The sequence below is a fragment of the Scleropages formosus genome, chromosome 2 (assembly GCF_900964775.1).
Source record: "Scleropages formosus chromosome 2, fSclFor1.1, whole genome shotgun sequence".
NCBI lineage: Eukaryota > Metazoa > Chordata > Actinopteri > Osteoglossiformes > Osteoglossidae > Scleropages > Scleropages formosus.
Window position 1 is genome coordinate 34,120,144 of NC_041807.1, and position 13,691 is coordinate 34,133,834.

The 13,691-nt window shown below is 43.3% G+C and overlaps 2 protein-coding genes across 5 annotated transcripts in view; both read left to right on the forward strand.

Moving 5' to 3' along the window:
- Window positions 1-1,859: 1,859 nt before the first annotated feature.
- ren (renin) lies at window positions 1,860-5,766 on the forward strand. The gene is made up of 10 exons (XM_029247993.1): window positions 1,860-1,933; window positions 2,143-2,296; window positions 2,466-2,589; window positions 3,469-3,587; window positions 3,651-3,653; window positions 3,920-4,116; window positions 4,318-4,440; window positions 4,682-4,826; window positions 4,911-5,009; window positions 5,605-5,766. Exons 1-10 carry the CDS (start codon window positions 1,860-1,862, stop codon window positions 5,764-5,766), a joined length of 1,200 nt encoding a protein of 399 aa, XP_029103826.1.
- A 2,401-nt stretch (window positions 5,767-8,167) lies between these two features.
- The window catches only part of LOC108940287 (neurofascin-like), a 28,297-nt gene continuing 22,773 nt past the window's right edge, over window positions 8,168-13,691 (forward strand). For 2 of the 4 annotated variants that reach the window (XM_018762319.2, XM_018762322.2), the window contains exon 1: window positions 11,321-11,442. The gene's annotated coding sequence lies outside the window, so the exon portion shown is untranslated. Of the gene's footprint in view, window positions 8,247-11,320; window positions 11,443-12,728; window positions 12,915-13,691 lie in introns of those variants that run through there. The other 2 variants (XM_018762321.2, XM_018762320.2) reach the window with 2 other exon arrangements.

Here is a 13,691-nt window from a genome sequence, read left to right on the forward strand (position 1 = left end):
AACTTTGACTGGGCTCTCTGCATCATTGAAGTGCAGTTGCATTATACACATTCAGCCCCGCAAAGAAAAGAGCGATTATAAAATGATTTATGCAGCTTTAACCCTGTAGAATATAATGAGCAGTCTCGGGTAAAATGAATGTTCAGTGAGCATATTAGAAGTAAAACTTGTGAAATGCTTGGTTAGAACAAATCTGATTTTATTGTCTCACATTGGCATTGACATCAGACATTGAGCTCCTATCTGAAGGTTCTAGACAGGTTCTTTTGTTGGAGCTCATCAGTCCATGGGAAGAGCACATGGAGGAAGCTAATGAGAGAAAGAAAATAGGAGATGGTTGAGCAGTGCTGCTCAAAAGGCTGGAGGCCAATGAGTGTGCCCATTGGGGTCGGCTGGAGAGACATTGCAGGAAGGTCCCTGAGCAGAGCTTACAGCGTGTTGGGTCTTACAGGTAGCCAGAGGAGGAAGGCTATAAAAGTTGTTATGGAGGCTGCTGCATAGAGGGCATCTAGATGGTGAGGGTCAGGGGAGGTGAGCTGTGGGTTCAAGGTAGCACTACCTGGATGGAGACTGGGGCCTAATCTGGTCAGATCACCATGGATGACAGTGCTTGATGCTGAAAAACCCAAAGCAAGCAGTGAACTCAGGTGACATCACTTATTTTGTGTCCTTTGCAATGTACGTGTTATAAATTACCAATCTGTTCTTTTTCACCTCATTATGTTCCATTACAGTTTACAGTTAAACATTTATCGGGAAACATTGCATTCAGAAAAAGGTACAATACTTAATTAAAATTCAAGTTAAATTTGTGTTTAATTAGGATTACTCACACAAACTGCAATTGCAAAGCAAAGTTATTTTTTACAAAAACAGCAATTTAGCTTTTGTTACACCTAAAAAAGTGGACTAACAATAAATATCGCAATGTTTTACATGTTCAGAATCAGAATCAGAACAAGCTTTATTGCCAAGTATGTTCGCACATACAAGGAATTTGTCTTGGTGACAGGAACTACCACAGCACATACAGAATGACAGTGACAAGACAGGTGAGAAGATAGAGTATGTGAGCAAGGGATAAAAAATATTTAAAAATATAAAGTACCCAATATACAAAAATAGTCACTAGATACAAATGCAAGGGAGTGTGAGTAAGAGATATGTGATAAATAGTTATAAATATAAATATAAATAGCATTATGTATTGCACATGTTTTTTATACTGTTATGAAAAGACCAAAATTAATGTACATCACAAGCAAATACAGTATGACATGAGAAAGTCAATACGGTTATTATGAGCTTTATATCAATAAATGTATATTTTAATCATACATATTGTTGTTATTAATTTTAAAATCTAAGGAGGTGGACCTCTGGTTACATTTAAGCATTTTTTCCTTTTCTGATGGTTGTTTTCAGTAAGCACATTTAGTTACTCTCAGCATAAAGTTTTGACAGTGTAAACTAACCCATTTTGCATATGGAGTCAGTCAATGACGCGAATCTACCTTGGAGAACACATGCTCTCCTTATTTGCTCTGTTTTCTGCCTACATCTCATCCCTGGGGTCAGAGGTCTCATGGCTTGGGACCACTCTGTCACAAGACTGACTGGGTCAGGGTGGGTTTTTTTTTTTTTGGTCAACATCTCTGTGAATGCTCGTAGTGAGCGATTGGACGGTAGGTCAGTTATGAGCGAAGAAGAGCTGTATAAAAGGGAGGGGAAGACCTTGCTAGATCAGAAGCTCAGATAAGGTGGACAAGTGAACGGCCGAGGGAGAAATTTTGTCTCTCTTCAAGCAACGCAAACTCAGTCTACTTTTCCTGCCATCAACGGCCTTTTCCAGAGCCCCTATGGCCCAAGCAACGTGTTTCTGGGTTGTGATCATGCTGTTGCTGATGGCGACCTCTAGCCAAGCCCTGAGGAGGTAATCTGCGCTACTCTGCTCTGTGCATATCTGCATTGGTGCATGTGGTATACTTATTGACATCCAGCCTCAGCTATTGTGCCAGAGTGTAAACCTCTAGAGAGGTGATCATCACCAGATAGCTGTGGAAGTCTGCTGACTTTTGTTCTGTGATCCCTGCCTCAGCTACAGTCGCTGGAACCAGTAGGGTATCTCTTGTCTCCTTACAGGATCAGCTTGAAGAAGATGCCCTCTATCAGACAGACCTTGCAGGAGATGGGAGTGTCCCCAGCCCAGGTGTTCCCCGAGCTGGCAAGGAAAGCGGGGGACATCCTGTCTCTGCAGAACGGGACCGCTCCAACACCCCTCACCAACTATCTGGACGTGAGAAATCCAAGCTTCCCTGAACACGATAACGACTGTTTTTTCTCTGTTCTGCCACTGCTAAGTCCTTCCCTCCTTCACATGTCTGGCTATATTACCCTCTTACCAAGGCGAGGAGAGAAAATAATTAATCTGATAGTTGACCCTTTCGCCTTCTCTTGCTCCGCAGACTCAATACTTTGGAGAGATCAGCATCGGCTCTCCAGCCCAGATGTTCAACGTGGTTTTCGACACAGGTTCTGCCAATCTGTGGGTGCCGTCCTACGAGTGTTCCCCGCTGTACACAGCCTGCTGTAAGTGTGGGACGGTCCAAGTGGCCGCGCTTTTACACCGTTGGGCTTTGCACCTTTCAAGGTCAGCAGCTGTAAGATTTTGAAAACTTTACATTTAGTGTGTATTGATTTCTTATTTTTTTTAACAAGGCATTCGGTACTTTTGAATGAACTGTCTAAAGCTGGACACTGGATATTTTTACTCAACTGCCTCACTGTATTATTAGAATACCCTTTAATATCTGAAAGCTACATGGTGTAAGTCATATTTATAATTGCTATGTTACTTAAACAAAGCTAATGTCAGTTTAGAGTTCTATTCCCACTTTGCTTATTTTAATACAGCAACTCAGGTTCTATACCTTGGACAATTTGTGAGATTTGAACAGATTAACTTCAGGTCACAAACCCTACCACTACCATTACATTTGTTTGTGATACATGTTAAATTAATTACTGTTTGTAGCGTTATTTACAAGTTGTTAATCACCAGACCACACTCTGATTAGTTCTTTTGAACAGACTGGATTGTGTTTCCGATGTGTCCGACAGAGGACAGGATTGCACTGGTATTACACTGAAATTTACTATGAATTAGGTAATTTTGACCACTGAACAGCTATAGGTCAGATTACCCACCCCCAAAAGAATATGAATACACTAGTATTACCAAAGTACTACGTATTTGGTATTACTTCATGTGTTATACATTGTTAAATCATGTAATTTTGTGAGGAATATTCATTCTTGTTGTCACTATTACTTGTTTTTGTTACGTATTAGGACATTAATTTATACATCTAATCATGCTTACATTTCTGCATACAGTAGCATCTTACTGGTACTGTTTCACAGTATTTTCTCATGTTAAGTATCACTTTTTGTGTGTTCCTCCGTTAGTTACTCACAACAGATATGACTCTTCAAAGTCTCAGACGCACATCAAAAATGGCACGGGCTTCTCCATCCACTACGCTTCTGGAAACGTCAGGGGGTTCCTGAGCGAGGATGTGGTGGTGGTGAGTTCATACTAACCCTGGAGAGCAATAAGCCAGAAGTAGAACCACGCAAAACCACAACAGCAAGTGCATGTACATCACTGTTGGTAGAGATGCAATTCAAAATGACTTGTGGCTTAGAAGTTCCTACCCTTGGATTTCTTTACACTGGGGGGGGGGGGGTTCAACTACTATTAACCTAAACAGTTCCTCAGTAGGCACAGAGGGGTCCTTCAAGGCAGGAAAACAGTCACTATCAGTTCCAGTCATTTTTGCCGTGATTAGCAATTTCCTGTAGCTGGGAGAGATATCAGTAGAGTCCAGTGTTTTCTGTAACACATCTCCATCTACAGGTTGGAGGGATACCTGTAGTACAGGTGTTTGCCGAAGCCACTGCCTTGCCTGCCATACCGTTCATCTTTGCTAAGTTTGACGGTGTGCTGGGTATGGGATACCCCAACATGGCCATTGACGGCATCACCCCAGTGTTTGACCGCATCATGTCCCAGCATGTCCTAAAGGAGGAGGTTTTCTCTGTCTACTACAGCCGGTAGGTATAGTGCATCTAGTGTGTTGTGGTTAAAATCAACAGTAAATCAAAAAAGGTGACAGACAGCTAGAGTTCTAATATACTTAACTAATATACAAATAATGTATTTTCAGTACTTTTGTATTGTACGGCTGTCTCTGTTGTTTTCCTGACCCCACATGGTGGTGACAGTGTAATTCCTGGTGTTTTTGTGCTTTACAGAGATCCCTCGCATATCCCTGGAGGAGAAATTGTGCTTGGGGGAACAGACCCCTCCTATTACACTGGGAGCTTCAGCTATGTAGAAACTAATGATATGGGAAAATGGGAGGTCAAGATGAAAGGGTACGATCTCTCTACTGTAAAATCATTCGCAATACATTCACCTGTGCCTAACTATCACCTGTGTTCTATGTTACAGTACAAAGATTTGGGAATAGTATGACCTAAACCACATACTGATTCAGGAATAGTACGACTTTCACAGTGTGTGGATTTGGGAATCAGGCTGACCTTCAGAGCATACTAACCTGGGAACAAATACGGCCTTCATAGCATACTCTTGTTTCCTTTCACCTCCCTCCAGGGTCTCTGTGGGAGCTGAGATTCTGTTTTGTAAAGAGGGCTGCACCGCTGTGATTGACACTGGCAGCTCATACGTCACAGGCCCCGCCTCTTCTGTGTCTATTTTGATGAAGGCCATCGGAGCCGTAGAGCTCAATGAAGGAGGGGTATGAGCTGATTATTCACTACGGCTATATATGTAAATAAATGTGCATATTTTACTTCACTTGGATTGCTACCATTATCCACAGTATACAGTGAGCTGTGACCTGGTGAAATCGTTGCCAAGCATATCTTTTCATATGGGGGATGAGGAATATGCACTGACTGAAGAGGATTACATCCTGTGGGTATGTTAATCATGAAATCCCTCATACATATGATTAGAAAGTACAGTGCCACAGCAGGTCCTTGACTGTGTGTTTAAATTCTACTAATTCAGTTTATCTGACCTGTCAGACTAGCTGTCCTGCTCTGCATCATTTTCTAGACTATAGTCATATTTAACTGATTTTTATCTCATTACTCTGAACAAAAAACTTTTTCCTCAGTTTTTTGCATGGTGGATGACAGACATTTTTTAAAGATGTAATTCCAATTTAAAGGTCACATCTGGAAGTTTAGTGGTTAGAGCTGCTGCATTTATACCACAGGTTTAGATCACAGGTTTGAATCCCACCTCTAGCTGTAGCACCCATCAGCAAGGTAGTTACCCTAAAATTGCTCCGGTAAAATTACCCAGCTGTATAAAAGCGTAATTAATTGTAAGTAACGTAACACTGTAAGTCGCTTTAGAGAAAAGTGTCATCTGAATGTGAATGTAAAGAGGCCTTGTTGTTTGAAGAAATTGTAGGTGTTACAGTGTGAAGAAGTCAGGACGTCTCCACTTACCCTCTTTACTGTTTAGATGAACAGAGCATCTCTCTTCCTGTTGTGCGTCCGCAGCAGTCGCAGTTTGGAGAGGACATCTGCACGGTGGCCTTCCGGGAGCTGGATGTGCCCCCGCCCCTTGGCCCTGTTTGGATCCTGGGTGCGAATTTCATCGCTCGCTACTATACGGAGTTCGATCGGCGCAAAAACAGGATAGGCTTCGCCAAGGCTGTGTGACCACGGGGGGGTCTCTCTGCCTGGTGGATCCCTCTCGCACCCTCCTGGCAGCCAGCTTCAACCACGGCTCATTGGTTGAGGGCTGTCATCAGTGTGGCCCGCAAGGTTTCCTAATTGCATTCAGGGTACATTGTCACATGAATGATTTCCTAATTTTGCACGACATGCAATGTTCACGCTAACAATAATAATAATTCTACGTGCAAAAAAAAAATACAAAAAATTTGCACTATATAAAGGGAGAGATCCTTAGAAGAAAACATTGGTAGTAAATTGTATCCTATTTATTTTGAACGCTTTCTGATACTTGCATTTTAAATGTCTTCTTACACATATTTTCGACTTGTCGGAACATTATTTTCTGCCTAAATGATTTTTGCATTTATAATTTTGTTTAGTTCACTTCGCTGCTGTGGAGAGGGAAACCATGAATTACTGTAAAGAAATGCATGTTAAGTCAGTTCAATTAAAGACCTAAAGAAGTTAAACTGTCCATTGCAGTTCAGTGAGTTACAACCCAGGGATGTGGTGGTGCGGTGGTGCGGTGGGTTTGGCTGGGGCCTGCACTCTGGTGGGTCTGGGGTTCGAGTCTTGCTTGGGGTTCCTTGTGATTGATGGACGTCCCGTCCCGGGTGCGCTCCCTCCTCTTCTAGCCCTGTGCCTTCTGTTGCCGGGTTAGGCTCCGTCTCCTGCAACCCCCGTTTGGGATGAGCGGTTTTGCACGGTGTGTGTGAATTACAACCACAAAGGTCTGCTGTTAATTGCTACTATTTGTAAGGTATCACTGGAAGTGGACGTCTGAGTTTTGCCAAAAAATAATTTAAAGATCTGTTATGGTGTAATTATATATTATTCGGTGAGGTGCAATAGCCTTCTCCTACCTAACATCTGCAAATTTTGCTCACATGTCTGTGTTTTTAACAGTACACCACCTGCTGGACACATCAGTAGCACAGGGCTGGCCATTTGTGACTGGCGAATTTTGCAAATTCAGAAACGAAACCTTCTCCCAGTTACACACGCAAACTTCTGGAGCCGATGGGGGTCAGCGCTGCCCTGAGGTGAAGGCCACAGCTTATGTCTCATGAAGATGAGTGTTGATTGAGGCCTGTTAAATGTTTACCACTCTCACAGATTTTAAACCGTGACATTTTATACAGAATACGGAACCAAAAATAAATTGTTCGGGAGCATTTGTCAAAAGACTGCATTATTAAATAGTATTGATGGCTTTATATTAAGCGACGCTGGAATTAAGCCCGATCTTTCAAGATAAATTCTAAATACATTTTGTACTGTTGAGGACGTTTGACGTATCGGAGGATTACCAGATCAGAACAAAAACATAAAAAAGTACTTTAATATTTCCACATCCTGATGCGTGACTAAATTTTAAAATGTCGAGAGTGTAATACTAGAAGGAGGGTGCGGTGGCGCGGCAGCTTTGGCTGGGTCCCGCTCTCTGGTGGGTCTGGGGTTCGAGCCCTGCTTGGGGTGCCTTGCGATGGACTGGCATCTCATCCTGGGTGTGTACCCTCCCCCTCCAGCCTTGTGCCCTATGTTGCCGAGTTAGGCTCCGGTTTGCCGTGACCCCCGCTTGGGACAAGCAGCTTCAGTGTGTGTGTGTGTGTGTGTGTGTGTGTGTGTGTGAGAGATGCTGGAGAGGCAGGGAAATATATAGAATGGAGTCAAAAAGACCCATCAAGGAAATACAAAAGATATATTCCCCAGTGTGTACAGCTAAAATGAATGCAGTGTTTGTAATTTGCGCAGAGTTTAAGACTTACAGATTTACACCTGACATCAGAGAGATTGCAAGATGTCATCCTGAGCCCAAGCAGCATCCCGCCTGCCTCCGTATGAAACAGACTTTGTCTGTGACAGAGGGGCATTGTGGGAACACGGGGGGGACCGTGCCAGTCGGTGATGGGATACGGCTGTCTCTGAACATTCAGCAGCTCGTACGAGCACAGTGACCGGACGAGAATAAAGGCAAATATCTACCTTTTCCTTAGAAATCCAAAGAGTAAATTAATTTCTAAGCTGTGGAAATGGACATGTGAGTGTCTGTAAGGACAGAATCACTGCTGACACCTAATTGTAATATTAAATACCAAACACTGTTTTCTTCTCAGTGACGCCGTGTCCAGATATGATGAATGATATGTGTTACGAAGATCATATTCAATATTTCCCACGCTGATCCCGGACGCATTCCTGCTTAAAAATCCACAGTGGTTGTTGCAGCTGGAGACGTCTGAGGGACAGATGCAAATGCGAGGCACTGAGCTGAGAGCAGAGACTGCAGTTACGCATGCAGACGGGGCAGAAAATCCACAGCCAGAGCTGGGAGACACACACACACACACACACACACACACACACACACACACACGTTACATGTGAGGAGAAACAGGCCGAACGCCGTGGAGGAACTTCACTGCTCGGGGCGAGCGGAGGCCAGAGCGATGGGACCGCAGGTATGCAGACAAGTCAGCCGGTGTTTTGTTCTTCTGTTCTTATACTTAAAAGAGAGAGAAAAATCTGCAAATGGACTTAATCTAGTTTACATTAATAAAATAAATCATGTTTGTTCACACACACTCCTGTGCAATAAAATTAATAGAGCTTTTCTGCCTGGAATAAAAAACAAAAGAAGTAACACATCAAGTAATGTTTTTTTACAAAATAGAAGTGGGGTTTTAACAAAAAACAGCACAAGTTTTCAATTGTTTTATATTAATAGATAAACTGCTTTCTGAGTCTCAGTGGCTGCAGACAGAGCAAAGTTTGTATTTCGTATTTCAGTGACGTACGTATGCGTACTGTGTATGTACAGTAAATGTCCAGCGTGTGCACGAGAAGGATACATGTCAGATACAGCATCACATAGAGTTTGTTCTCTTTACTGCGTAAATTATGCCGACATCGAGAAGGGTTCACTCTCGCTACGCAGCCCCGCCATGTAACAAGGGGAACTGCGAGTGCCGTCGCTGTATTTAGTTCTCAGAGTTTACGTTCAAAGAGTCCGGTGCTGAGCTGTGGAGACGTTTAAAAAAAATGTACATACATCCCTCATTTTTAGTACATACTTTGTGCGATGAAATATTTTCCCAGCGCACACGACGCTATTGTTTTGAATCAATACATCAACTGTGAGTGGTCAAAGTCTATGCTTTGTCTAATAATTGTTCGGCTATATTGACATTTCTGATTGCCGCTCGAAATGAAGCGGGGAAACGAAAACAAACGCGAGAGAACAGGGACGTTATGCATGCTGAAATAGCGAGCTGGAGCTTTGCTCTTTTTGGGCCGGGCCAGGCGTTCCCCGAACGTGTCCGCGTCTGCGCGGTGCTGCCGGTGGCCAGTCTGGCTGCCGAGCGCTAGGTCACTGGCCGCTGCAGAAATGCCCTCAGCATTTCACCTGCGCTGCCTGGACGGTGGGCGTGAGCCCGTGTCCGAAGCACGTCACCGGGTACGTCCGAGGGGGACGGGGGCCGGCGGCTCGACAATTGCCCGTTGTTATAGCTCCCCTGCTTCGCCTCTCTCTTCATTGACATTCATTGTGAATTTCGAAAAACCCAAAGTCCATTAATGCCCTTCTGGTTCCTCCGGGTTCGGTTTCTGCAGGAAAAAGCAGGCCGGCAAGCGTTGGCGGGAGTCTTGAATGGCGGAATGTGCTCTCTCGTACCCGCGTCTCACTGGCTGCTCCTGCCCCGAGGACTCGAGACCTCCTAAACCACCAAGAAGCACGAGCAACTCAGCCGAGCAGAAAGAGACGAGGATTCACAGAATGTACACTTATCATTGCCAAAATATCCTTCAGAGCTAAAAGGCAATTTAACTTGAGTTTAAGATTGGCCAAAATATTGCAGTATTATGCATCGCTACACTGTCCGCACATTAAGGGTGCCCAGGGTGATGGAATTGAACGGTACTTTAAATTGCTTGAAAATGGTATGTGAAATTGATGGAAACATGTAGACATTTACTGAAATCGAACCTTCGCCGTTCGCTAGTGGAAAAGGATATAGAGCTGAGCCGTATGTGTCGCGGAGCAGCGTGGCCTCACCCACCTCCTGGATCATTGGCTGCACCAGACTGAGATTTGAGGCTCAGGTGCAGCCACAGTTTTTCAACAGACTGACGAAGGACAGGAGTTTGTTGCGCTGGAGCGAGAGTGAAAGTGGTGGCAGCTGAAAACTCCTTTGTTGGTGTTTTATTATGTTTTTAATAAATTAATTTTGATTAGTAAATCATTTACAATGAGGGGCCCGGTGTCGCAGTGAGTTTGGCCTGTGCCGACTCTTTTGTGAGTCTGGGGTTCGAGTCCCTCCTGGGGTGCCTTGCAATGGACTGGCGTCCCATCCTGGGTGTGTGTGTGTCCCCCCTCCAGCCTTATGCCCTGTGTTGCCGGGTTTGGCTCCGGTTCCCCGTGTCCGCGCTTGGAACAAGTGGTTTCAGTCAGTGTGTGTGTGTGTGTGGTCCACAATATTCTTTAACGTTGATACGGCCGAGCAGCGATAAAGAGTGAACGACTGAACAGTGGTAAAAGTTATGCAGTTGAACTGTGGTAAAGACTGGATCCTGAAAGTATCATGTGCTTTGCTACACTGTAAATGTACCAATGTACCATGTGCTTTATTCCTCCAATACTCACCCATTTACAGTCTGTCGGACCTGCGTACGGTCTTGTTTGCTCAGGTCGGGGTGACTTGTCATCCCTAGTCACAGGAAGATGTGCTGTGAGGGACCCCCCCTATGTCCTATCTGCTCTCTTCACGGGCTCGAGTGGGGGGTGGGTGGGTCCTCCTGATATCCATCCTCCGTGTCACACACTGCGCAGCCTGGTGCATGGCACGATTGGGGCAGAGCCCTCGTGATGTCATCGCCGAGGATGATGCGCAGTACAAGGGAGCGAACGTGCTGTGGATGCCTCACGTGGGATTACTCTGGTGTGCTTTCCACTGGGCTGTCTGTGTTTACACTATGCTGATGGAAGGTTTTTTGTTTAAATTATTGAATTACCTAAATATTTCACCCTTAAAGTGAAAAAAGCACCTGTGTAGTTTTCTCTAAACACTGCATTCTAGGCCCTAGGGGAGATTTATTTTCAGAGCTGTTGTGTTTTTTGGGCCTTCAGCATCACCTCAGGCGTCAGAACCGGTTACTTTTCACATGGTATTTGATTAACTTAGAAACTGAAAAATTTTTAATTGAAACAATTGCTTGACTATTTAGGCTGAATTCCTCGATTTGGACCACGAGCTTGCGTGTCGTCTCAGTCCTCTGGATAAGGGTTGGGGACTGCTGCTGCAGATCGACGGTTTGGAACGGCGCTGATATTATTATGAAGATGAATTCAAATATTTCACAATTTAAAGCGTCCAGCAGTTTCTGCACGGTTCTTGGTGCCACGCATATGGCCATTGTCCCGACAGGATCTGGATTCCAACACACCCACTTGATCCAGCAATGCGTCACGAAGGGGTGAGATGGATATTATGTCCAACTATGGTCCCGCTTGTGCTGTGTAACCCGTAGGAGCCGGAAAGAAAGAGCGGTCAATGTCTTTGTGGTTAAAAGTGTTCTTTTATTAAAAGCACCATCGAAGGGAACTCCTATCCAAAGATGAATGGACCGCTCCTGCTGTAGAAAGACTTGTGCAGAATGTCAGTAAGTGAGCTTAGAATTTTATTTAAGTAACATTTTATGAGTGAGCCATTTCTGCTCACTATATTTGACAGATGCTTTTGTGAAACTCATTTTCTAGAATTACCACTGTGATTTTTAATGTGTTTTAGCAGTTAGTGTGAAAAGGAAACCTTTTTCATCTGTTTCTATTCATTTTTTTTACAAGAACTGCAAACCCCGTTCCGAAATTTAAAGGTAAAAGGGAGCATTTCATCACTCTTTCTGTTTTTCGTTGGCTGAAAACGGAGCCTACTGTACACTCTGGGTGAATTTAGCCATGTCTGCCAAATGGTCAGGGTCGTGTTAGGGAAAATGCTGCCGTAATTTACTTCATCGCTAAGAATCAGTTGGTGACTAATGAATTAGTGCACTAAAAACATTTTTTTAAAAATTTTGTATGTAAGGGGTAAAAAAAATCAAAAGCAAAGTTTGCCATAAGCAGAGGAAATTATGATTCAATAAAGTGGGGGATAACCTGTATAACCCTCCACAGCAAAAGGACAAAACCATCAGAAATTTTCTTTTGCTTGCAAAAATAAAATACTTAAAAATGGAATTAAAAATTATAAGAATTGCCACAAAAAGAAATTATTTTAGTTCACACCTAAGCATAAGTGCTCACTTGTTCTCCTACGGAAATATAGGGCCAGCCTGACACGGACCAGTCTTACACACATCTTACACCTTTAAAAACTAGTGTTGTCAAGTGACATGATATGACACACTCTAACCCACCTCTGAAAATAACAATAACAGCGTTTCTGTACTGACATACCTCCCGTGATCGTGTGTGTAATAGAAACCGGTCTAGAAATCATTGCAAAGACAATAAATCTCAGCTTTTGAAATGACAAAAAACCATTTGACACAAAACTCTAATTTTAGTCATAATTATAATAGTCATAAACAAGGTCACAGCTGCACTTGCTTCTTTTTTTGAAAAACAAGAATGAATCATTTTTGTATCAAAATGTATGCCTTAATTGAAGATGAAACTGTTACGGTTTATCATCAAGTCAAGTATAAGGAGGGGGATAATGAACGATATTTGTACGGTAGAATGAAGGCCGAGCAAAACAAGGCAGAGCTCCTTTGGAGCATGTAAGATGTTTCACAAGGATGGGACATCACAATAAAAGAGTGTGTGTGTGTGTGTGTGTGTGTGTGTGTGTGTGTGTGTGTGTGTGTTTGTGTACTGGGAGAGAGAGAGGAGGACAGAGATAGAGGGACCACGCTTGACAGCACTGTGGATCTTTGTGTAAAGATTCTCTCTCTACCTCTGGAGTTATAAAACTCACACACTCAGTTGGGCGTTTTGAAGCAAACGGGACGATAAATTACTTCATCACACCAGCATCATCAAACACAGCACACTGGGGGGGGGAGGAAGAACTGTTCGGGGAATGCGTCTCGGAAACAACAGAGCTTTACCCGAGAAGCAGCCAAAGTTTGAGGTAAAAGCTTCGTTATATTTGTGTTGGAAGTTTGGATTTACTGTTCCATTTTATTCTGACTTTTGCACATGCGGTTGGGGGTACTTTCAGCTTTACTCTACGTTTACTGCACATTTACTGTACATTTAATGGCCACATTTGGTTCAACTGCCAGCTGATTTATAGGAACAATGAGATGCATTTTTACTTTAAGTAAATTCACACTCTTGTCCACATGTCGAAAGTCTATTACTAGTTTTTTCAACATAACAAAATCTTTTTAATTGTTTAGTCAAATTAAGATGTTGTTATGGATTGACTGCCTGGGGAACCCAAACAGAGCAGATTGCAACCTTTCAGATATTCCTTTTAACCATATTTCAGCCACTAATCCAGCTGTATATACTGCACTTTAATCTTGTCATTAGTGTTGCGTGGTGATGACAGTATTCCTTGGTTCAGCGTCTGTTTTGTACTTAATACAAGGGCAGCATGGAATGCTTGGAGGGGCAGTTATTCCAACATAATGTAAACAGGAGGACAGCATAATTAACCATGAGCATCTCGGTATGAAAACAGTGTTGTGGATGTGGGGAAAATGGAAAAAGGCCTCTTTGTCAGGGCTGCGTTTGCTCAGCGCTGGGAATTCTTCGGATGTTTTAGTCAATGTCCTCTTTCAGTTTGTGTTCACAGAGCAGTGTTTTCCTTTTCTCTCTTAGCTCTTTAGAGTCAAGGACACTAATATCCATTAATTGATAGTGAGAATCCTCCCCCATGTTCAGCACAAAAATATACCGA

Bases quoted from the DNA above. Each gene is read 5' to 3' on its own strand.
- ren (XM_029247993.1), top strand. From the start codon at position 1,860: ATGGCCCAAGCAACGTGTTTCTGGGTTGTGATCATGCTGTTGCTGATG. The intron at 4,441-4,681 runs GTACGATCTCTC...ACCTCCCTCCAG, and splicing joins TGGGAGGTCAAGATGAAAGG to GGTCTCTGTGGGAGCTGAGA. The intron at 4,827-4,910 runs GTATGAGCTGAT...CATTATCCACAG, and splicing joins TAGAGCTCAATGAAGGAGGG to TATACAGTGAGCTGTGACCT.